This window comes from Lissotriton helveticus, chromosome 7 (assembly GCF_964261635.1).
Source record: "Lissotriton helveticus chromosome 7, aLisHel1.1, whole genome shotgun sequence".
NCBI lineage: Eukaryota > Metazoa > Chordata > Amphibia > Caudata > Salamandridae > Lissotriton > Lissotriton helveticus.
The window spans coordinates 579,102,657-579,129,111 of record NC_136068.1 but is presented as its reverse complement, the minus strand read 5'-3'; the positions used below and the strand labels follow the sequence as shown (position 1 = coordinate 579,129,111).

At 41.2% G+C, this 26,455-nt stretch overlaps 1 protein-coding gene across 8 annotated transcripts in view; it reads left to right on the top strand.

Moving 5' to 3' along the window:
- LOC144768773 (uncharacterized) overlaps positions 1-26,455 on the top strand; it is a 9,320,023-nt gene that overhangs the window by 3,685,605 nt on the left and 5,607,963 nt on the right. For all 8 annotated transcript variants that reach the window (XM_078652700.1, XM_078652694.1, XM_078652695.1 and 5 more), the window contains one exon: positions 24,013-24,117. In XM_078652700.1, the coding sequence (XP_078508826.1) occupies positions 24,013-24,117 (105 nt within the window). The remainder of the gene's footprint in view (positions 1-24,012; positions 24,118-26,455) is intronic.

Genomic DNA, 26,455 nt, shown 5'->3' with positions numbered 1-26,455 from the left:
ATCTCCCCGATTAACTCCGACTCCAAGCTTTTTGCAAAAGTTCTGGACAAACGGCATCGGAGGGTCGTTGAACATCTGGTCTCCCCCTGGCAACATGGTTTTGTCCCTGGTATGGGTACAACGGATCATACCCGTACACTGTTTGATATCATGTCCAGGACGGGGGGCCAGATGTCAATGATCCTCCTCGATGCCGAGAAAGCTTTTGATCAAGTGTTCTTTGGGGCGTGCTAGAATTAAACAACCTTGGGCCTGGGCTTTTTAAATCGATCAGAGTCATGTACCAACAACCAAGAGCTAGTGGGTATAGAATCTCGTCCCAATAATATATTATTATATCGAGAGGAACGAGACAGGGATGTCCCTGTTCCCCGATATTGTTTGCCTTGTACATCAATCCTCTGATTATTAAATTGCTACAAACCCAGAAAATAAAACCGGTTACGGTAGGGGCATATGAGACCAAAATATTAGCTTACGCTGATGATGTGGCAGTATTAACACCAAACCCCGCTGAGGCTATTCTAGAAATAGAAATAATCACCCAGCGATTTGGTCAATATCCGGGTATTCCCTTAACAAAGATAAGATGATCATTCTATGCACTGATAATATTGATTATGATGATTCCAGGAAAACAGAAAAGGCCACCTACCTGGGGAAGTATGCTTAAGCCCCAAGATTGAAAATATTAACAACTTGAATTATGAACCACTAATTAAGAACATCAGGAAAGATCTTGTGAGAGTTAACAGCTTACATCTGTAAATTATTGGCAGAGGTAATTTTCAAAAAATTAATATACTGCCTAGGGTATTGTATTTGTTTTGAGCTATCCCATTAATTTTAGAGGATAAAATCATAAAAACACTTGAGTCACAAATGTCTAATTTTGTCTGGCAATATGGAAAGATTAGGAGGTCGCTGAAATATTTATCCTTACCACAAAATAGGGGTGGCTTAGCAGTTCCTAACATAATGCTATATCACTGGGCCGCTCTGTTACATCAAATGATACCTCTTTTTGATACCCGGGCGGTAAATGAAAACACACAGGGTACAGAAATATCTTCTATATATGAATTATCAATTAGAAAGGAAGTTCAAGGGCTTTTGCTGAGGCAAATAGAATCAAGCTACTATAAAAAACTCAGATTCAAGGTCATCACTAGTGCTTGGAAAATTTGGAGGAAGGTCTCTAGATTCATGGCATTTCTGAAATTCAACAGGTATACCCCTCTTTGGCAATCCTCTCTGCAACCCCTACAGGCTAACGAGGACATGGCTAAAAAATGGGAAAGCGCGGGGGTAAGAACGGTATGGGATTTCCTGGGGGGAGAAGCGAATATTAGGTTTTTGAATTTACAGAGAACTTTTGAAATTTCTAATAATGATTATTTTAAATTTATTCAGGTTAATACTATTCTTAGTTCCAAGACCCCTATGATTTCATTGGAAAAGATCCCATTCTTAGATATTATACTTAATAATTCAACCAGAATTGGAACAATATATAGCCTACTCCTTGAGAAACTCCCAGACGATCTGGATCATACAGAATCATCTTGGGCTTGCAAATTGGCTAATCCCAATATTGATATTGACATGACTTATTTTTAACATCATGACTACTCTTATCTTCTAACTTGAAAGCCCAGCTTTACAAGACAATTTTTAGCTTATACTTTACCCCTGCTAAGTTGTTTGCATGGGGAAAGAGAATAGACTATTCTTGTCCCAGGGGTGGGTTAGGGCCGGCCACTCTGCCACACATGTTTTATTATTGTGTTAAATTAACATCACTTAAAAGTATGCTGTCAGGATTTTGGGAGGAGGTATTTGGGCACAGGATGGCGGAATCATCTACACTTTTTATTCTTGGTTATGATAGTACTCTGGGGCTAAACTTGGAGGAGAAATCATGTCTTTTTGCGGGGTCAGCTGTATATAGAATATTATTGGCAGCACACTGGAAGGATGCTGATCCCCCAAGCTTTCAAATGTGGTTAGCTAGTTTTTTTGGGGGTGTATAATCAAGAAAAAGCCATCTACGCTGCCAGAGGGAGACACTTTAGACTGCGTGGTAATAAGATCTGGTCATCAATTGCTGCCTGCACAAGCGATGTAAGAAGGCTGTAAGAAAGTTGTACATGCAATATTTTGGATATTCATGATTCTAGGTGATGTTTTTCAAGGACTGGTACCCTTTTCTATTAATCGTGTATGTATTAAATATTTATTCATAGATATGTATTGCTATTTTCTATATGTATAAATTGGAGTTGCTTGATCAATAAAATTTTTTTTAAAAATCAAGCTTGATTAACCCACAGCCAATACATAGGATATCTCGCCTACTCAGCTGTGGCAGAGTGTTTTCCCATATACTCCAGACGTCTCTGGGCTTTGTAAGTAGGGTCGATCAGAATAAGCACAGATTAGCTACTCAGATTCAACTGTTGAATATGTGCACCATGTATTTACCACGTTGGGCAAACCATGTTTCACACGTTGTGTGCCGTTAGACCACATTGGGTGCCATGTAGTGTAGTTCCGATAGTACGCTTTCGTGCAGGTCCTACGCTGTTTACGGATAACATATACTGTGGGCTTGGTGGCAAACTGAGATGGTACACCCCCACCGAATATATCAGCCTAGGTTTTCGCATTAGCTAGCTCGCAGTGCTACTAGAATCTCCTGTTATTAAAGAGATTTGTTTTTGCAACTTCAGAACATAATAACCTCAGACGCGTGGAAATAATATAATACTTTTTACTAGTCACTCGTGCTTGCTTGTTTTGCTCTCGGACAGATACACAGAAGAAGCAGTTGAGCGTGTTTACAATAAGAATTTGTTGCACCGTTCTCCTTCTCATGTAAAATATGTGTGCTGCTATAACTGTAACACAGTAGCAGAGATATAGAACCAACAGTACAGTGAATAAAAAGAAATAGTATTGTTCTACCATTTTGCAATAGTCATGACCACATACATGAATATGAAATGCATCTCTAAAATAAAGTGCGTACTCCTAAGATGCCTGTCTAGATGTACCTAATTGTACCTAGCATGTGAGTAGGTGCTATGAAGCCTAAGTCTAAGAGCCTAAGTCTTAGGACTGGACTTGAGTTGGACAACCCACAAGGGATCGTCAGACCATTGTCATCTGGAGCAATAGCATGCCGGAGCTTCAGCGTCTCTGGTCAGTGTGTGAGCCTTCAAGTCTCGGTTCCTTCCTGCTTTCTGATAGCAAGAGGTGCTGTATTTATACAGTCTATTTGCGTATGTTCCCCATTGTTCAGTATGAGGATGATGTTGGGGATTAAACCTTGTGCGTCAATGGGAGAGGTGAAATGGAGCTCCTGAAGAGTGTACTCATAAATCATTCATATGTGCTAAGGATGACTTCTTAGCAATATCGATTGGGAAAACCCCACCCTCGGCATGGAAATAGGTGAAAGAATTAGTCCATAAAAGGCTACAGTCCTTATAAGGCATTATGTCCATACAAGGCAGTCTGTCCTTATTTGGAGTTATGTCCTTATAAGGCTCGTTCATATGAAATGACGGTAAGATGATGTAGGTAAAGTGTACGATGTTCCCTAGACCTATATACCGATATGAAATATAACAACTCATGCTAGTCTTTAACCCCTTTGCTGCTAGCCACCCCATGCTAAGCCTTTTTGTTGGTTATTTGTGGTAGTTCGCACTTAAACCCCTGTAACTTTTTGTCCACATAAGGTATCTATGTCAAATTTGAATCCTTTCCTTCCAACATCCTGAGAATTCTAAAGGTACCCAAGGTTTGTGAATTCCTTACAGGGGACTGAGAAATTAGCCAAAATACAGGGTGAAAAATGTTTTCAGGAAAAATGGGGAACAGTACTGCAGAAGAAAGTGTCTGGTTTTTTCCCTTGAAATGGTATTACCATAGGGTTTTTGGTGCTAAAATGACCATCTTCCCAGCTTTCACAAAAAAGTAGACATTTGTCAGAAAAAAAAAATTCTACACAGTTTTGGCATTTTACTGGGACATTGCCTATCTTCCCTATTTTTGGTGCTTTCAACCTCCTTCCAGTTAGTCGTAGAAATGCGTGTGAAACCAAAAATGGATCCTGGAAAGCTATACATTTCTGATAAGTAAACAAAATTCTGAATTCAGCAAGGGGTTATTTGTGTTGATGCTTTAAAGGTTTCCTATAGAAACTAACCGTTGAAATAAATAAATATTGAAATTGAGTTGAAAAACCCAACAATTTGTGCCAACGTTTTCACATGTAACTTCTTCTAAGTATGGCAGATGTTTGAAAGTTTCAAAATTACTTCTGTTTTACACACTGTCTTATATTTGGAAGGCAGAAAGTCAATTGGTAATAACACGTTCTACTATTCTGTATTTAAGTCTTCCAATAAAAATGATATGATAAAATGATAACTTACTTGTGTGGGTAGGCCTAATGCCCACGTCAGGAAATGGTCTGAGCGCATCGTGGGCACATCCAATTGTTCCAGGGAAAACTGACTCTTTTTTCGCAATGTGCCTAGCTGTGAGTTTTGGACTCTAGCTCATTTGCACCTAAGCAAACCTAGTAAACCTGTACATTTTTAAAAACTAGACACCTAGGGAAATCCATGATGCGGTGACTTGTGTGGCTCTCACCAGGTTCTGTTAACCAGAATCTCTTGCGAATCTCAAACTTAAAAATAAAAAATAAAAAACATTTTCCTCACATTTCTGTGATGGAAAGTTCTGGAATCTGCAGGGAGCCAAAAGCTTCCACCCATGCAGCATTTCCCCAAGGCTCCTGATAAAAGTGGTACCTTACTTGAGTCGATAGGCCTAGTACCCGCGACAGGAAAAGGACTAAAAAACTTGGGCATTTCACATTTTCCTGGTGAAAACTGACCCTTTTTCGCAATGTGCCTAGCTGTGGATTTCGGACCCCCTCTCAGCCGGCACTTAGGGAAACCTAGCAAACTTGTACAATTTTGAAAATTCAACACCTATGGTAATCCAGGATGTGGTTGCAAATCTCAAACGTAAAAATAAAAAATAAAAAACATTTTCTTCACATTTCTGTGATGGAAAGTTCTGGAATCTGTTGGCAGCCACAAATTTCCACACACCTAGCATTCCCACAAGTCTCCTGATAAAAATAGTACCTCATTTGTGTGGGTAGGCCTAGTGCCCACAACAGGAAACGGCCCAAAGCAAGTGGGCACATCACATTTTTCCAGTGAACTGACCTTTTTTCGCAATGTGTCTAGCTGTGGATTTTGGAACCTAGCTCAGCCCTCATCTTAGGTAATCTAGCAAGCCTGCACATATTTGAAAACTAGACACCGAGGGAAATCCAGGATGGAGTCACTTGTGTGGCTCTCACCAGATTCTGTTACCAGAATCCCTTGCAAATCTCAAACTTTATAAAAAAACAAATTTTCCTCACATTTCTGTGGTGGAAAGTTCTAGACTCAGTGGGGAGCACCAAATTTCCATCCAACCAGCATTCCCCTAAGTCTCTTGATAAAAATGGTACCTCACTTGTGTGGGTAGGTCTAGTGCTCGTGACAGGAAACGCCCCAAAATGTACTGAGGTTCTTTCAAAATTATCTATCACAAAACTCTCTGGTTTTGCGAGGGAGTCACCTGCATTTTGGTCCCAGGCTCCATGGCCCTCTAGTGAGATCTACCAAAGCAGACATTTCTGAAAAGTGGACACCCAGGGGAGTCCAGGGAAGTGTGGCTTGCATGGACTGCCCAACATTTTCCTACCCAAAATCCCCTGCAAACCTCAAATTTAGCTAAAAAAAACTCATTTTCCTCACATTGCTGTATGGGAAATTTATGGGATAACCGGGCTGATGCTAAATTCCTACCACCCAATGTTACCCTAGGGCTCACGATAAAAATGGTACCTCACTTGTATGGGTGGGCCAAGTACCTGCAACAGGGAAGGGCCCAAAAAGTATTGAGGAGACATCAAAATTATCTATCTTAATGCGGCCTGGTTTTGTGAGGGGGTCAACTGCGTTTATGGTCCCGGGCTCTGCAGCCACCTAGGAAACAAATCCAGACAATTCTGAAAACTAGACAACCGGGGAAGTCCATGGAGGGGAGGTTGCGTGGATTGCCCAATGTTTCCTACCCAGAATCCCCTGCAATCCTCAAATTTAGAAATTAAATTGTTCTCAAATTAATATTGAAACTGCATCTCCCCTCACTGTTTGGGATACAATGAAGGCTTTTATCCGTGGTACCACACAGGAATACATTCATCGCTCAAATAAGATTTCTTTTGGGAGATGAAAAGATGCTTCTGATACTCTCAAAAAATTAGAGGTCGCTCACCCAGAGGAGATTATGTCTAAAGGTCTTAAAAGTGAGGGAATATGTAGTCTTTAATTAATGCAAGGGTGCATTTGTCTCGCCATTTTAAAGAAAAAGCCACAGCTGCCTATAACCAAAAAACGTCTAAACCAATATGAGTATGGGGATCAGGTAGGCAAGATATTGGCTTACCAAGTGGCAGATAAAAGGGCTAAAACTCTCATTGACTCAATTAGGGGTAGGGATGGTCAGTTATACAATTCGGATAAGTCAATATTAGAACAGTTGTCTCAATTTTATGGTGAGTTGTATACTCAAGATGCTCAAATAGATGCCACTTTGGTGGAAGCATATTTACGACTTGGGGATCTCCATTCTTTAAGCTTGGAGGCATCTGAAAATCTCAAACAAGATATTACTGAAGAGGAAATTACAATTGCAATAGCCTCATTCTCATCGGGCAAGGCCGCTGGGGATGACTGCCAGTAGAGTTTTATAAAACTTTCAAAAATGTTATCTTTCCACTATTTTGTGTGGTTATCAGTCAGATTGGTGAATGCGTCACAGCCACTAAATCTTGGGACTGGACGAATATTGTCTTTTTCCTCAGAAAAGGAAAGGCTGCGGACAAATGTGGGTCTTATCGTCCAATTTCTCTTATTAATTCAGATGCCAAAATCCTAGCCAATCGTCTCGCTCCTTACATGCCAGAATTGGTATCTGAACACCAACACAGATTCATAATCGGTAGGGATACTAAGGCATATGTCAATACAGCCATAACAGTCTTTGACATTTCCAATAAGACATCTATCAAGTTGGGGATGATTCTTCTCGATGCTGAAAAAGCATTCAATAGAGTGGTATGGGGCGCACTGTGGAAGATTCTAATCAACAATGGATTACCCGACCAATTTATGAATTGGGTTCAGGCTCTATATATAAAACCACAAGCTAAATTGATTTACGCTAACTTGTACTCTGCTACATTCCTGATTCATTGTGGCACAAGACAAGGGTGCCCACTCTCCCCCTTGATCTTCGCCTTATATATAGAGCCATTGATGCTCGCTTTAAATCGGAAGGTCTGTATCATCCCATTCAAGTACGGCACTCACTGTATTAAAACTATCGCTTATGCGGACGACATTGCTATATTTACATCTGATCCAGAAACCGCATTAAGCATAATACAGGAAGAGGCGGGTATTTTTGGTGCCTTCTTAGGCTATAAATTGAACGCACATAAAATACAGGTCCTACATAATTTAGAAACCGCACTACCTGTTAATGGCGTCTGCTGCATCGCAAAATATCTGGGAATTCAGATCACTATCAATATAGACCAATTTTGGAAAACATAACTATGAAACACTCTTACAAACAGTGATCAAGACATTTAAGAGTTGGAATAACTTGCCTATAACTATCCCAGGCAGAGTTAATATAGTCTAAATGATTATACTACCTAAGTTTCTATATTTATTTCGGGCAATCCTTTTCATGGTAACTAACTATTTTTTTCAAAGATTAGAAGGTGCGATCAGCAGCTTTATTTGGAGTTAAAAACAACCACATCGGGCGCTACACTACGTTTCCTTATAAGCTAGGAGGTTTACAACTGCCTGATTTCAAACTTTATTTTTGGGCAGCATTCACTGGGTGTTTGCAAAGTATGCTAATTTATACACATCCATATCATGGTCTTCTTACAGCCCTTGGTACAGACTCTAAGATGTTTCTATTTAGGGTTAATGACCCCAACTATTACAAAAGAGTCCAATTCAAGACTATCAGGGATATGGTCCGCATATGGAATGGCATTTTAAACTATTCAAAGCTTTCCTTTGAAGACCTCATTAATCATGAAAACTTTAATTTGTGGAATAATCCATATCTCCCGGATATATTCCATGACTGTACAGCACGTAGTTGGTCAAGATGTGGGATAGAAAGATTGGGTCAGTTGTTTGATCATAGTGGTCTTTTAACTATTTTGGACTTACAACGATCTTTTGAACTTCCCTCCCAGTCTTTCTTTAAAATTTGCAAATCGAGACTATCTTCTTAAATGGCAATACTTTCAGAACCCATGCTCCCATCCATTACTGTCTCACTATTTAAATCCTTTGCTTAAAGCTAGAATAAGCTCCATCTATTTGCAGTTGTCCGATTTAAGGGAATCAGTTATTAGTTATTAGCTAGTAAATGGAGTCAGAAATTCTGAACAATTACTGATGTATTCGAAATTACATTTGCATTGGATACTTTGGAGAGCTCTGTATACTCTGTCAGCCTCAAACTGCAACAGTTTCGAACAACATACATGTTATATTATACACCGGAGAACATCTGTGGGTGGCAACAACCTCTACAAAGATCTACTGCTGGGGTTGGGGACAAGACATGCTGCTCTAGATGTGGTCAGAGGGCAGCAGATATTCTCCATATGTTCCATATGTGTCCTAGTCTACTAGACTTCTGGGAGCAGGTTACGTTTTTTGCTGGCCAATGTTTGGGATCGGATTTGTCTTTTATTACTAAGGAGGTCATTATGGGGACTAAGAAGCATGATAATATTGCTATAATGCGCTTTCTGACTTTGCATTGCGAGGGGATGGATCAGTCCTAAACCGCCTACTCTTTCAAAAATGCTCGCTCTTCTATCAGATATATATGAAAAAGAGCGCGCATTGGCTGAAACAAGATTCACAATCTCAATGCTCAGATTTGAACGAATATGGAAATATTTTAAGTATCAATTGGAGTATCTAGTATACGTTTATATTCTCTATTCTCAATGTATGTACTCAAATGTAATTCTACTCTTATTCTGTTCCTTAATTCTGAAACATAAGGAATTATCTCTGGATTCTTCTTTTTGTCTTGCTTTGTCTGTCTTCCGTATATGAATTTAATGTACCCCTCTGTCAATGAAAATAAAACAAATGTAAAAAAAGAAATAAAATTGCTCTCACATTTCTGTGAGGGATAACTGCACCTGCACAAATATTCTACCACCCAGCGTTCCCCTCGGACTCCCGATAAAAATTATACCTCACTTGTGTGGGTGTCCAATGCAGAGCCACGATAAAATGTATATAAGAAAAATATTGCGCTTAGAACTCGTTATGCCAGCCCCTCAGTCTCTACGTTTTTGCCCCTTCTCATTCACAGGCTCTTGGCCCAACCACACAAGTGAGGTATCATTTTACTTGGGATACTGAGCAGAAAAGTTGTGATTGTGCGGTGATCCCACATAGAAAAGTGAGGAAAACGTGATTTGTTTTTTAGCTACATTTGAGGATTGCAGGGGATTCTGGGTAGTAAAATGTTGGGAGATCCACGCAAGCCACACCCACCTGAACTCCCCTGGGTGTCTGGTTTTCAGAAATGTCTGAGTTTGGCAGGTTTCCCTAGATGCCCGGAGCCCACGAACAAAAACGCAGATGACTTTCTCACAAAACCAGATATTTTTGCTATCAATAATTTTTAAGTCTCCACAGTATGTTTTGGGCCATTTCCTGTTGCGGACACTAAGCCCACCCACACAAGTGAAGTACTATTTTTATCGGGAGACCTGGGGGAAAACTGGGTGGTAGGAAATTCATAGTGGCCCGGTGATCCCACAACTTACCTACACAGAAAAGTGAGGAAAATGCAATTTTCTTTAGCAAAATTTGAGGTTTTCAGGGGATTCTGGGTAGCACAATTTTGAGATATCCACGCATGTTGGGACTCCATGGACTCCCCTGGGTGTCTAGTTTTCAGAAATGTCAGGGTTTGTTGGGTTTCTGTAGATGGCTGCTGAGCCTAAGACCAAAAACACAGGTGACTCCCTTTCAAAACCTGGTCGTTCTGAGATCGATAATTTTGAAGTCTCCACAGTACGTTCTGGGCCATTTCCTGTCATGGGCACTGTTCCTACCCTCACAAGTGAGGTGCCATTTTTATTGGGAGACCTGGCGGAAGGCTGGGTCATAATTTGTGGCGGTCTGGGCTTCCCACAACTTTCCTACACAGAAAATTGAGTAAAACGTGATATTCTTTTAGGTACATTGGAGGTTTGCGAGGGATTCTGGGTAGGAAAATGTTGGTAGATCCATGCAAGTCACATCTCCCTGGACTGCCATGAGTGTCTAGTTCTTAGAACTGTTTGAGTTTGGTAGGTTTCCCTAGATGGTCATGGAGCCTGGCACAGGAAACCCTGGTGACCCTTAAGCACAACCAGCTCGTTTTCAGCTAGATAGCGGGGCACCTGTGTTTTTGGTCCTGGGCTTGGCAGCTATATAGGGGAACCTACCAAACACAGAGATTTCTGAAAACTAGACACCCGGAGGAGTCCAGGGAGGTCTAGCTTCCATGGATCCCCCTACATTTTCCTACCCAGAATCCCCTGCAAACCTCGAATTAAGATAAAAAGTCACATTTTCCTCACATGTTTTGTGTGAGAAAGTGGTGGGATCACAGCAACAGCAGAAATGTGCTGCCACTCAGCATTCCCCTTGGTCTCCCGATAAAAATGATACCTCAATTGCGTACACCACCAGCCAAGCACCATCCACGCAACTGTCAGCCAAGCACCATTCACACACACTGCCAGCCAAGCACCATCCATGCACACCTTCAGCCAAGCACCAGTCCATGCACTCCGCCAGCCAAGTGCCAGTACACGCACACCACCAAGCAAGCGAAAGGCCACGCACACCGCCAAGCAAGCGCCAGTCCATGCACACCGCGAAGCAAGCGCCAGTCTACACACAACTCCACCAAGCGTTAGTCCACACACAGACCACCAGCCAAGTACAAGTCCACACACACCTCCAACAAAATGCCAGTACACACACATCAAGCCAAACGCCAGTACACGCAGACCGTCAGCAGATCTCCAGTTCAGACACACTCAGAAACTTTCCCCGCTACCTAGTGGTTTTCAGACCCGCTGGGGTTAGGAGGAGCCTACAAATATTGCTTATCTTCCCCAAAGGGGGGCAGAAACAGCCAAAATGTGTCACTAGAAAAAAAGGGGAACAATTCTTGTTTATGGGGCCGCTCTCTGACATGCACAAAAACATATCTCTGGTGTGTAGTGGGCTTTCTACCCCCATATCGGGCAGATCAGGGGTAATAACCCTCATCTGACCCACAAGGGTGGCAGTAAGACTGTCCAATTAGTTTTAGAGGGGGCTGCCTAAAATGGGCATACTAGTGCCCCTAGCCTACGTATAAGAAAAAAACATAATCCCTGGTGCCTAGAGAGCTTTCTCTCATGGGGGAGGGAAGAAACTCTGTGGGAAATCATTTAGGGGGCATGGGTATTGGTATGTCCATTTTGGGAAGCCCTCACCCCTAAAAGTATATATTTAAAAATCCCTGGTGCCTAGTGTGCTCTCTGTACCCCCTGGGGGGGCAGATCAGGGGCTATTGCCCCCCAGAAAGACTGTTTCCAAATTGGGTGGATGCATGGTATTGCCCTTAGTGTGCAATCCCCACCCCTGTTTTATGAGAACCAAAATCCCTGGTGTCTAGTGGGCTTTCTCCCCGCCCCTCCTCCCAGGGACAGATTAGAGGTAATCCCTCTGGGTAGCAGAAATACTGTGGAGGTTGTTTGAGGGGTGGGGGCATTGGCATGCCTAATTTTGGAAGCCAATCACAGAAACCTGTGTTATGGGAAGCACTATTCACTTATTCACTAAACGTGATAAATTTTTTGTTCTTATTCTCCATACATTATCAATCAAATCTTAATCTTTATGTTTCAACCAATAGTTCATATAAAGTGCTCGCAGCCTTGTGCGTCAGACTGCTGCTATAGCCATCACAAAAAGAACATACACAACATAAAAGTGAAAAAATTCTCTTCAAGGCTTTGGTCGCATTTCTTTCTTCCAGATTGCTTTTATTCTTCTTATTTGTCAGAAGATAAATTGTTTAAGATTCTTCAAACACTTCTTCCTCATTAAACATGTGAAGTCATATCCCAATGCATTTCGGTATGCACCTTCATCAGGGGAATACACTACAAGTGACAAAACATTCAATCATATAAAGACCAAAACTATTTCACAATTTACAATCATATGTCATCTATTGGATTTTGAATATTTCTCAGAAACCAGTCAATCTTCTACTGTGCACAGTCTGTCCTGTGAGTAATTGCCCATCATGCTCGCAAAAGTTCACCAAAAACCAGTCCTATAACCTTATAATCCAAAACCGGAAAAACTAAAAAAATGTGAAAATGTGAACACACCCATGCAAACTACCCCTACTCCTGCCCGCATGCGTGCACAGAAGCCAAGACATGCCCATTATAAATCCTTCCTTAATATGCAGGAACACGTCTGTGCTCTCTTACCTTCATAAGCTACATTAAAGTAAACACTGGTCAATGTCCATGGTCTCCTTATCCTAAAACAACACGTTAACCGAACACTTAATTGCCTGTTTTTAAAGTACAATCACTGGCTCATGCATAGGGTTTCTAGACGTTACTTACTATTTCTTACTAATTCCACTGTTCCTCACGTGAAACCGCTGTTGTAGTATCTATGCGTCTGTGGATTAACCAAAAGGAAACCTCCTTAATATTGCCGTGCGTTTAAAAATATTTCTCAAAATAGCCCTGAAGTGCTCTTCTAGATACTCGTAGTGTCCTACCTTGTCTCTACTGCCAAACACTCCGTGTGATTCCAACCGCGACCTGACTCTGCTACTTTCTCGATAAACGTGCTCCTTACCGAGTGCCGGTATTTGGCGTGTGACGTCAAGGTGACATAAAAAACGGACTACTGACTATTCTAACCCTATCCAAAATGGCGGGCGTATGTTTGTAAACACACGAGTAAACGCTAAACCTAGACTCAGAAGACATATGTCAAATTAATACAGAAAAAAGCAAAATGTTGTAAACTACTCCTCACAGGTGTATTTTAGAAGCGGTCAAAAATAATAGTGAGATTTTGGGAGCATGAGTGCAAATGACAAAGTTGACAATATACATTAAAATACAGTACACTTGATAATCATAAATATAGGCAAATTATGGAAAGTTGTTATAAAAAGCACATCATTTCAATCTTATCATTGAGCCCATAGGGGGTCAACGTCCTAAGGGACTTTATCCAATAGGTTTCCCTCTGAGCCAACAGTCTACCTGTGTCAACATGTGGTTTTTCCACCATTCTCTCTAACACTGTGAATTTCAATTGAGGTATTGTGTGCCCTCTTTCATGCCAATGTACAGCCAAACATGACTTCATGTTCTTTGTTCGAATCATACTTTTATGTTCGGTCATTCGAACTTTCACCTTTCTTGTGGTGCGTCCAACGTATACAAGTCCACAAGGACATTTTATCGCATAGACTAGAAAACTTGAATTACAGTCCGAAGTATGTCTCAGAGTTATGTGTTTACCTGTTTGAGGATGAGCAAATGAATTTCCTACTAATACATTGCCACAATGGCCACAGTTATAACACTTCATCATCCCTTTCTGGCCCAAGGATGTACTTTCGAGTCTACGACCTTTCAATACCTCCTTGATATTTCTTGATCTAGAATGGGCAAATAGAGGTTTGTCTATGAATACCTGTTGGAAATCTGGCTCTTGCTCAATTATTTCCCATCGTTGCCTTATGCATCTTTTTATCGCCGCTGCGGCTGTCGAGAATTTAAGTACAAAAACCTCCCTCCTGTTTTTGCTCCTTACTTTTTTCTCCAACAGGGATAATCTGGGCATAGCTTTTACTCTGTTCTCAGCTTGATCTAAAACTGTGTCAGGATACCCCCTTGCTTTGTATTCTCCCCGCATTCTCTTAATAGTTTCCAGTCCTTGTGTCTCATTTGAACAAATCCTCCTTGCTCTAATAAATTGTGACAATGGTAAATGTCTTTTGAGTGAATCTGCGTGAAAACTGTCAAAATGTAAAGCATTGTTTCTGTCTGTTGCCTTTTTGAATACGCTTGTCACCAGTGTGTTCTTCTCTTTAACAATCAAGATGTCAAGATAGTTTATTTGCTCTGCACTGACATTATATGTGAATTTTATAGAGGCATGACAATTATTTAACTCCTGAAGCTGTGTTCTTAGTATTTCCTCTGACCCTCTCCACACCATCAGTATATCATCGATATATCTTAGGTATAGTGCCAAATGAGTTTGCCATATCTCTTTCTGTAGTATGTGTTGATCTTCAAATCTGGACATGAACATATTAGCATACGTAGGTGCCCCAGTAAACCCCATAGAGGTGCCCGTCTTCTGTAGGAAAAAACAGTCTTGCCATTGGAAATAGCCATGATACAAACAAAATTGAAGAAGTTCAAGGAGAAAAATATTATGGCTCTCCTCATAATCATGCTTCAATAGCATCCACTCTGCTGCCTCAAGACCTTCCATATGTGGGATTGAGGTGTACAGGGCCGAAACATCAACCGTGCACAACCACAATTCCTCATTCTCATGAATGGGTACTTTCTGTAGTTTCCGTAAACAGTCCGTGGTGTCTTGCACAAAAGTCGACCATTGTTGCACCAACGGTTGCATATAATGATCTAAGTATCTCCCTAGTGGTTCATGTAGTGACCCACATCCCGCCACAATTGGTCGGAATGGTGGATCATTCGGGTCTTTATGCATCTTCGGCAACATGTATATATATGGCCTATTGGGATATTCTGTGGTCAGGTACCTGCTTGTTTGCTCGTCAATCCTGCCTAACTCAATGGCTTTCCAGAGGATCCTATCAGACATTTTGAGTAAAGCCATTCCGACCAATTGTGGCGGGATGTGGGTCACTACATGAACCACTAGGGAGATACTTAGATCATTATATGCAACCGTTGGTGCAACAATGGTCGACTTTTGTGCAAGACACCACGGACTGTTTACGGAAACTACAGAAAGTACCCATTCATGAGAATGAGGAATTGTGGTTGTGCACGGTTGATGTTTCGGCCCTGTACACCTCAATCCCACATATGGAAGGTCTTGAGGCAGCAGAGTGGATGCTATTGAAGCATGATTATGAGGAGAGCCATAATATTTTTCTCCTTGAACTTCTTCAATTTTGTTTGTATCATGGCTATTTCCAATGGCAAGACTGTTTTTTCCTACAGAAGACGGGCACCTCTATGGGGTTTACTGGGGCACCTACGTATGCTAATATGTTCATGTCCAGATTTGAAGATCAACACATACTACAGAAAGAGATATGGCAAACTCATTTGGCACTATACCTAAGATATATCGATGATATACTGATGGTGTGGAGAGGGTCAGAGGAAATACTAAGAACACAGCTTCAGGAGTTAAATAATTGTCATGCCTCTATAAAATTCACATATAATGTCAGTGCAGAGCAAATAAACTATCTTGACATCTTGATTGTTAAAGAGAAGAACACACTGGTGACAAGCGTAGTGCACGGTTGATGTTTCGGCCCTGTACACCTCAATCCCACATATGGAAGGTCTTGAGGCAGCAGAGTGGATGCTATTGAAGCATGATTATGAGGAGAGCCATAATATTTTTCTCCTTGAACTTCTTCAATTTTGTTTGTATCATGGCTATTTCCAATGGCAAGACTGTTTTTTCCTACAGAAGACGGGCACCTCTATGGGGTTTACTGGGGCACCTACGTATGCTAATATGTTCATGTCCAGATTTGAAGATCAACACATACTACAGAAAGAGATATGGCAAACTCATTTGGCACTATACCTAAGATATATCGATGATATACTGATGGTGTGGAGAGGGTCAGAGGAAATACTAAGAACACAGCTTCAGGAGTTAAATAATTGTCATGCCTCTATAAAATTCACATATAATGTCAGTGCAGAGCAAATAAACTATCTTGACATCTTGATTGTTAAAGAGAAGAACACACTGGTGACAAGCGTATTCAAAAAGGCAACAGACAGAAACAATGCTTTACATTTTGACAGTTTTCACGCAGATTCACTCAAAAGACATTTACCATTGTCACAATTTATTAGAGCAAGGAGGATTTGTTCAAATGAGACACAAGGACTGGAAACTATTAAGAGAATGCGGGGAGAATACAAAGCAAGGGGGTATCCTGACACAGTTTTAGATCAAGCTGAGAACAGAGTAAAAGCTATGCCCAGATTATCCCTGTTGGAGAAAAAAGTAAGGAGCAAAAACAGGAGGGAGGTTTTTGTACTTAAATTCTCGACAGCCGCAGCGGCGATAAAAAGATGCATAAGGCAACGATGGGAAATAATTGAGCAAGAGCCAGATTTCCAACAGGTATTCATAGACAAACCTCTATTTGCCCATTCTAGATCAAGAAATATCAAGGAGGTATTGAAAGGTCGTAGACTCGAAAGTACATCCTTGGGCCAGAAAGGGATGATGAAGTGTTATAACTGTGGCCATTGTGGCAATGTATTAGTAGGAAATTCATTTGCTCATCCTCAAACAGGTAAACACATAACTCTGAGACATACTTCGGACTGTAATTCAAGTTTTCTAGTCTATGCGATAAAATGTCCTTGTGGACTTGTATACGTTGGACGCACCACAAGAAAGGTGAAAGTTCGAATGACCGAACATAAAAGTATGATTCGAACAAAGAACATGAAGTCATGTTTGGCTGTACATTGGCATGAAAGAGGGCACACAATACCTCAATTGAAATTCACAGTGTTAGAGAGAATGGTGGAAAAACCACATGTTGACACAGGTAGACTGTTGGCTCAGAGGGAAACCTATTGGATAAAGTCCCTTAGGACGTTGACCCCCTATGGGCTCAATGATAAGATTGAAATGATGTGCTTTTTATAACAACTTTCCATAATTTGCCTATATTTATGATTATCAAGTGTACTGTATTTTAATGTATATTGTCAACTTTGTCATTTGCACTCATGCTCCCAAAATCTCACTATTATTTTTGACCGCTTCTAAAATACACCTGTGAGGAGTAGTTTACAACATTTTGCTTTTTTCTGTATTAATTTGACATATGTCTTCTGAGTCTAGGTTTAGCGTTTACTCGTGTGTTTACAAACATACGCCCGCCATTTTGGATAGGGTTAGAATAGTCAGTAGTCCGTTTTTTATGTCACCTTGACGTCACACGCCAAATACCGGCACTCGGTAAGGAGCACGTTTATCGAGAAAGTAGCAGAGTCAGGTCGCGGTTGGAATCACACGGAGTGTTTGGCAGTAGAGACAAGGTAGGACACTACGAGTATCTAGAAGAGCACTTCAGGGCTATTTTGAGAAATATTTTTAAACGCACGGCAATATTAAGGAGGTTTCCTTTTGGTTAATCCACAGACGCATAGATACTACAACAGCGGTTTCACGTGAGGAACAGTGGAATTAGTAAGAAATAGTAAGTAACGTCTAGAAACCCTATGCATGAGCCAGTGATTGTACTTTAAAAACAGGCAATTAAGTGTTCGGTTAACGTGTTGTTTTAGGATAAGGAGACCATGGACATTGACCAGTGTTTACTTTAATGTAGCTTATGAAGGTAAGAGAGCACAGACGTGTTCCTGCATATTAAGGAAGGATTTATAATGGGCATGTCTTGGCTTCTGTGCACGCATGCGGGCAGGAGTAGGGGTAGTTTGCATGGGTGTGTTCACATTTTCACATTTTTTTAGTTTTTCCGGTTTTGGATTATAAGGTTATAGGACTGGTTTTTGGTGAACTTTTGCGAGCATGATGGGCAATTACTCACAGGACAGACTGTGCACAGTAGAAGATTGACTGGTTTCTGAGAAATATTCAAAATCCAATAGATGACATATGATTGTAAATTGTGAAATAGTTTTGGTCTTTATATGATTGAATGTTTTGTCACTTGTAGTGTATTCCCCTGATGAAGGTGCATACCGAAATGCATTGGGATATGACTTCACATGTTTAATGAGGAAGAAGTGTTTGAAGAATCTTAAACAATTTATCTTCTGACAAATAAGAAGAATAAAAGCAATCTGGAAGAAAGAAATGCGACCAAAGCCTTGAAGAGAATTTTTTCACTTTTATGTTGTGTATGTTCTTTTTGTGATGGCTATAGCAGCAGTCTGACGCACAAGGCTGCGAGCACTTTATATGAACTATTGGTTGAAACATAAAGATTAAGATTTGATTGATAATGTATGGAGAATAAGAACAAAAAATTTATCACGTTTAGTGAATAAGTGAATAGTGCTTCCCATAACACAGGTTTCTGTGATTTGTTTCTATTTTGTACCAACTTGACTAGGGGCTAGTCAAGATATGGGTTAGCACCAGTTCTAAGTGTAATTTAAAAAGGATAAAAAGTGTTTTAAGAAAGGAGTGCATATCACATAATATTGTTTTCGTATTATATAGGTTTAGCTCCATTTGTGAATTGCACCCATATACTAAGATGGATTTCGATGACATAGCCCAGATGACTAAAAATCAAGCTGAAACAAAGGGGTACACAGATGATGAAGCGGAGAGTATTTATACTCTCATCAAGGAAACCAGAGATCTAAAAACAAAACCAGGCACCACTGCACAACTGATTAAACAGTTACAGTACACTTTGCGAAAAGAAATTAACCAGAGGCTTCATGCCACTACTTTGATACAGTATCATAGGGTTAAGCGCATCCCTAGGGGACTGCGAATATCATTAAGACCAATGCTATTTAAATTTAATAAACCATTTTTAGCAAGATGGTTTGCGATACTGAACAAATGTTCACTTGATCTAGTACTTCTCATAGTTGAAGAATTGTCTAACGTTTTGAAGGAGCTAGAGGCAGAAATAATTGACATGAAAACCGAACTATCCACACGGATGTCTGCTGATGAAATGGATAAGACTTTGAAAGAGATTAATGATAAATTAGATGAACATACTAAAGAAGTCCATGAAAGGAAGTTGCGAAAATTTAAGCGTGATACCTTAGATTATAAGTTGGATGAGGTATACAGCTGGGCTGATAAATATGCACAGAGAAGGGTTTTTAGAAAACCAACTGAAAACACCTCCGAAGAAAGTTTGGCCACAGACCAAGATACCTTGCCTACACGTCCGTCTGTAGAGACAACGACACAGGGTGCATGTGCAGAGAGTGTAACAAGCGGTCAGAGCAGGCAGCCTTTTTTAGAAGGGGGTCACAGTTCCAACCACCCTCCGGACACACAGGCACAACACACAATAGACAAAACAAGCGAACAAGGAGGGGACAAAGGAAAAAAACAGGATTTAAGACGAAACCCGAAGAGGAACTGATTATGAATATCTCAGACACTGCATTAACATCCACACAGATATCAGTTTTGTGCAAAGGCATGTCATTTGTACCAACATATCACAGCAACGATCTTGAGACTGAAGTCTCTTTTTTTAAGTTTATGAGGAAGCTGAGACTGAGATGGTTTTTTCATCAGATCAACGCAGAGAGTTCTGAACCCACGGCAGACACCACAATGACTAAAGTGTTTAAACCTAAAAGCACATTCATGTCGCCTATGACGCATAAAGCTCTAGACCTTTTTGAAATACTGGTAAAAAAGGATTTTTCACAGATTAAACACCATGGAAACATGAGAAGAAATTTGACTAGACAAGAGACCTTGGCACTTAATGAATTGGCTTCCAATGAGACTATAACCATAGTATCAGCAGACAAAGGCGGAGCACTGGTTGTGCTCAATTCCGCCTACTATCATCAGAAGGTAGAGCAACATGTGAAGGACACCAACACCTACTTACAGTTAGATACGGACCCCACTCTGGAGTTCCAGAGGATCCTATCAGACATTTTGAGTAAAGCCATTGAGTTAGGCAGGATTGACGAGCAAACAAGCAGGTACCTGACCACAGAATATCCCAATAGGCCATATATATACATGTTGCCGAAGATGCATAAAGACCCGAATGATCCACCATTCCGACCAATTGTGGCGGGATGTGGGTCACTACATGAACCGCTAGGGAGATACTTAGATCATTATATGCAACCGTTGGTGCAACAATGGTCGACTTTTGTGCAAGACACCACGGACTGTTTACGGAAACTACAGAAAGTACCCATTCATGAGAATGAGGAATTGTGGTTGTGCACGGTTGATGTTTCGGCCCTGTACACCTCAATCCCACATATGGAAGGTCTTGAGGCAGCAGAGTGGATGCTATTGAAGCATGATTATGAGGAGAGCCATAATATTTTTCTCCTTGAACTTCTTCAATTTTGTTTGTATCATGGCTATTTCCAATGGCAAGACTGTTTTTTCCTACAGAAGACGGGCACCTCTATGGGGTTTACTGGGGCACCTACGTATGCTAATATGTTCATGTCCAGATTTGAAGATCAACACATACTACAGAAAGAGATATGGCAAACTCATTTGGCACTATACCTAAGATATATCGATGATATACTGATGGTGTGGAGAGGGTCAGAGGAAATACTAAGAACACAGCTTCAGGAGTTAAATAATTGTCATGCCTCTATAAAATTCACATATAATGTCAGTGCAGAGCAAATAAACTATCTTGACATCTTGATTGTTAAAGAGAAGAACACACTGGTGACAAGCGTATTCAAAAAGGCAACAGACAGAAACAATGCTTTACATTTTGACAGTTTTCACGCAGATTCACTCAAAAGACATTTACCATTGTCACAATTTATTAGAGCAAGGAGGATTTGTTCAAATGAGACACAAGGACTGGAAACTATTAAGAGAATGCGGGGAGAATACAAAGCAAGGGGGTATCCTGACACAGTTTTAGATCAAGCTGAGAACAGAGTAAAAGCTATGCCCAGATTATCCCTGTTGGAGAAAAAAGTAAGGAGCAAAAACAGGAGGGAGGTTTTTGTACTTAAATTCTCGACAGCCGCAGCGGCGATAAAAAGATGCATAAGGCAACGATGGGAAATAATTGAGCAAGAGCCAGATTTCCAACAGGTATTCATAGACAAACCTCTATTTGCCCATTCTAGATCAAGAAATATCAAGGAGGTATTGAAAGGTCGTAGACTCGAAAGTACATCCTTGGGCCAGAAAGGGATGATGAAGTGTTATAACTGTGGCCATTGTGGCAATGTATTAGTAGGAAATTCATTTGCTCATCCTCAAACAGGTAAACACATAACTCTGAGACATACTTCGGACTGTAATTCAAGTTTTCTAGTCTATGCGATAAAATGTCCTTGTGGACTTGTATACGTTGGACGCACCACAAGAAAGGTGAAAGTTCGAATGACCGAACATAAAAGTATGATTCGAACAAAGAACATGAAGTCATGTTTGGCTGTACATTGGCATGAAAGAGGGCACACAATACCTCAATTGAAATTCACAGTGTTAGAGAGAATGGTGGAAAAACCACATGTTGACACAGGTAGACTGTTGGCTCAGAGGGAAACCTATTGGATAAAGTCCCTTAGGACGTTGACCCCCTATGGGCTCAATGATAAGATTGAAATGATGTGCTTTTTATAACAACTTTCCATAATTTGCCTATATTTATGATTATCAAGTGTACTGTATTTTAATGTATATTGTCAACTTTGTCATTTGCACTCATGCTCCCAAAATCTCACTATTATTTTTGACCGCTTCTAAAATACACCTGTGAGGAGTAGTTTACAACATTTTGCTTTTTTCTGTATTAATTTGACATATGTCTTCTGAGTCTAGGTTTAGCGTTTACTCGTGTGTTTACAAACATACGCCCGCCATTTTGGATAGGGTTAGAATAGTCAGTAGTCCGTTTTTTATGTCACCTTGACGTCACACGCCAAATACCGGCACTCGGTAAGGAGCACGTTTATCGAGAAAGTAGCAGAGTCAGGTCGCGGTTGGAATCACACGGAGTGTTTGGCAGTAGAGACAAGGTAGGACACTACGAGTATCTAGAAGAGCACTTCAGGGCTATTTTGAGAAATATTTTTAAACGCACGGCAATATTAAGGAGGTTTCCTTTTGGTTAATCCACAGACGCATAGATACTACAACAGCGGTTTCACGTGAGGAACAGTGGAATTAGTAAGAAATAGTAAGTAACGTCTAGAAACCCTATGCATGAGCCAGTGATTGTACTTTAAAAACAGGCAATTAAGTGTTCGGTTAACGTGTTGTTTTAGGATAAGGAGACCATGGACATTGACCAGTGTTTACTTTAATGTAGCTTATGAAGGTAAGAGAGCACAGACGTGTTCCTGCATATTAAGGAAGGATTTATAATGGGCATGTCTTGGCTTCTGTGCACGCATGCGGGCAGGAGTAGGGGTAGTTTGCATGGGTGTGTTCACATTTTCACATTTTTTTAGTTTTTCCGGTTTTGGATTATAAGGTTATAGGACTGGTTTTTGGTGAACTTTTGCGAGCATGATGGGCAATTACTCACAGGACAGACTGTGCACAGTAGAAGATTGACTGGTTTCTGAGAAATATTCAAAATCCAATAGATGACATATGATTGTAAATTGTGAAATAGTTTTGGTCTTTATATGATTGAATGTTTTGTCACTTGTAGTGTATTCCCCTGATGAAGGTGCATACCGAAATGCATTGGGATATGACTTCACATGTTTAATGAGGAAGAAGTGTTTGAAGAATCTTAAACAATTTATCTTCTGACAAATAAGAAGAATAAAAGCAATCTGGAAGAAAGAAATGCGACCAAAGCCTTGAAGAGAATTTTTTCACTTTTATGTTGTGTATGTTCTTTTTGTGATGGCTATAGCAGCAGTCTGACGCACAAGGCTGCGAGCACTTTATATGAACTATTGGTTGAAACATAAAGATTAAGATTTGATTGATAATGTATGGAGAATAAGAACAAAAAATTTATCACGTTTAGTGAATAAGTGAATAGTGCTTCCCATAACACAGGTTTCTGTGATTTGTTTCTATTTTGTACCAACTTGACTAGGGGCTAGTCAAGATATGGGTTAGCACCAGTTCTAAGTGTAATTTAAAAAGGATAAAAAGTGTTTTAAGAAAGGAGTGCATATCACATAATATTGTTTTCGTAATTTTGGAAGCCCCCACCCCTATACGAACTCATAAAATAAATCCATGGTGTCTAGTGTGCCTTCTGCAAAGACTGAAATTTGCCAAAACATTGAGGGGGAGCTAAAGCCCTTGCCAAATGGGCCGCTCCCCCCTCCCTTTAGCCCTATGAGTGGATCTCTGCTTGAGGATCGCCCTCCTGCAGGCAATCCTCAAGCAAGAATCCACTAGGGAGGGGTACCATTCGAAGGGGAGATCCCCCCCCCCCCCGTCCATTGATACCTCTCCCATCTGCCTCGGTGTTCAGAGGGCTGAGATAGCCCCCCGAGCACCAAGGCAGTGAAACTGAAGCGAGCCGATTGGATGATTTCAGCCCGCACCAGTGGGTTTTCCTGTGCCATGTGCACGGATTGATAGGAGCCGTCCGAATCACATTAGCACTGCAGCGTCTGATGGCTCCCGGCCGTCCAACGCATGGAACCTGTTAAATCTCCCCTGTCCCTTCATGTGGTTTTAATGTATGAAAGACACCGACGCTGGAGTTCTGGAGTTACAGGTTGGTTCATTCTTATATTGTAGATCAAGATGCATTTAGATTTACAGTTATTTCAAGCTTTTGTTGTGAATATAGTTCTCCCAAGTGTAAGGCTGTAGGGCTTAATATATCAACTGTGTTAATCTGTCTTTCCAGCCGCAGGATGAAAAGATATTTACACGTTTCATGGAGGCTGTTGGTAGATGGTCATTTAATTTTCCAGCTGCAATAAGAACAACATTAACTGAACATCGAAGAAATGTAAGAACATATGCTTTTGTTTATACATACAGTGATCTGTAGTGTTTGCCAATTCCTTCCACAGGTGAATAAATAGATGACATTTGTAACTGCTATGATCAATTTACTTTCGACTAGTTTTCAATAGATGTAGCTATACCCTTATAACCAGTATCCTTCACAATCTCCTGGCTTCTTTCCACTGAAACAGCACGGATCTACATCACTATATCATAGGTACAGTTAAAGGCAGCCATCTAACCGCCATCCTCATCATCTTTAATCCTTTGTTCGTGTGTGCCTAAGGCAACTAACACTATTTACATTGGACATGAATGTTTATGCTGGACTACCTAGTAGCTAGATGTGTGATAGGATTTAGTATTTTCCAATTCAGTAAATTAGAGGGTTTGCGAACGGTAAACTGTTTTACTTATCTACTAAACTCATGTAACAATTTTTCTGTCTTTTTCTGAAACACTAACTGGTTTAGAAAATGGATACCAAAACTATGTTGGCTAAAGGTCTGTTTTTAATGTACCCTCCAAATATCCATTTGGTACTCTTTATATCAGTGTTTTTGCAGCCATAATCGGATAGAGACTTATAGCAGCAAATTCCTTACTTTAGAATATTCCAAAGGTGTCAGACTGATTCCAGAAGTTTGCAAATAGTACCCCTTGAAGTAGGTGGCGTAATTTGGGTTGGCATCACCAGAGTTATCCACTCCAGAAATTACCTGCGGGGTCCTTCTTTAGGCGCCACCCCATCGCAATGACATCAGTTCTGTCCTTTCTGCGCCAGAGAGCGCTGATCCGTGAAGCGCTAATCTTAGCTGTTTTTTGACTGGCTTTTTTCTCGACTTTTGTCTAACCCTTTTTGGAAAGATTTCTCTCCTGGTGTGACATGATGTCCCCAAGGAAGCTGGCTGGTTTTAAAGCATGTGGTGCCTGTCACAGACAGATGTCTGTGACAGACCCACATTTGGCTTGTCTGTGGTTCTTGGAGAGGGACTATGACTCCAAAACATTCACAGATGCTGTGTCATGCACACGAAGGCACTGTGGGAGTGGCGTCTAATACTCCTCGCTCCCCGATGTCAGATGCCTTGTGACGCTCAAGATCCCAATTGCACGGGAGGTTCGGGACCATTCACGAGCCACACCTGGCAAGCGTCATCCTGCTCAAAGTTGTCAGGAGTGTCACACATGCAAAAGAAGTTAAAGAGCTCTATGACTTTAACACACCTGTCAAAGTCTTCTGATGAGGCACAGGAACGTCAGCACTCCAGGCCTTATGCTTTGGCAGAGCCTGAGCCAGGGTCCACTCATCACTTCCCTGTCTTTCCCAAATCTGTGTGACCCCTGCCCAGCTCAAATTATTTTATGGGTCCATGCACCTCATATTTTGTCCGTCTAGCCTGTTTAGAGCACCTTTTGGCCCCACGGGCTCTGGAGGGGTACCAACTGGACTCTCACCAGCAGGAATGCCCTCGGTGCCAGTTGGGCCCCATGGGTACAGTGTTAGATTCAGAGCATACCTGGTGGCGAGACCGAGACCTTCCTCGGGGCCCCATGGTGACGCCATCCCCATTTTCGTTCCCGACTTTGACATAGAGCTGGATGGGAGTTGTCTGATGCTGTGTCTGTCGCCGAACTGGACCATGATCTCTGGATCGGAGCCAGTTCCTTTTGCCTTTGACAGACCTGGAGAGGGAGATGAATGGGAGGGGTCTGAGGAACCTTATGGATACCAGAATCCTGTAGGTGAGACTGAAGACAACCTGTTAGAGCAACTGGCGAAGGCCAGTAGGTTAGACACCGCACCGGACACTGGATTGGTCTCTCCTCCTACCATGGCTACATGGCTCCTCTTTCGTTATGGTGGTGCTTAAGGCAGCTCAGTTCTTGGACCTTCAGTTACCCTCAGTGGCAGTCAAGTTCGTCTTTACAGAGGTGCTTTATCTGGTAGTCGCCTGTTCCGAACCTTTACTCTCTTTTAATGAAGCCCTTACCAATGCCCTTCTTGGGGCCTAGTCCAAGCCCTACACAGGCGCTCCTACGCATTGGACAAATGCTGACCGCCATCACCTAGCTCATGGGGAAACCAGTTTCCTTAGCCAGCACGTCACACAGGAGACCTTGGTGGTCCAAGCCTCCACCACTAGAGTTAACTCTGGTTTGTTCCCTTCCACTCCACCAGAAACAGAATCCAAGAGACTGAATACTTTTGGAATGAAGTTGTAGGCTTCTGCTAGCCTTTCACGAAGGTCGGTGAACACCACAAGCCTTTTTGGCTGATATTCCCATACCATGTGGGATTCAGTTGCACAAGGGCTTCCTATGGTCTTGGTGGAGGC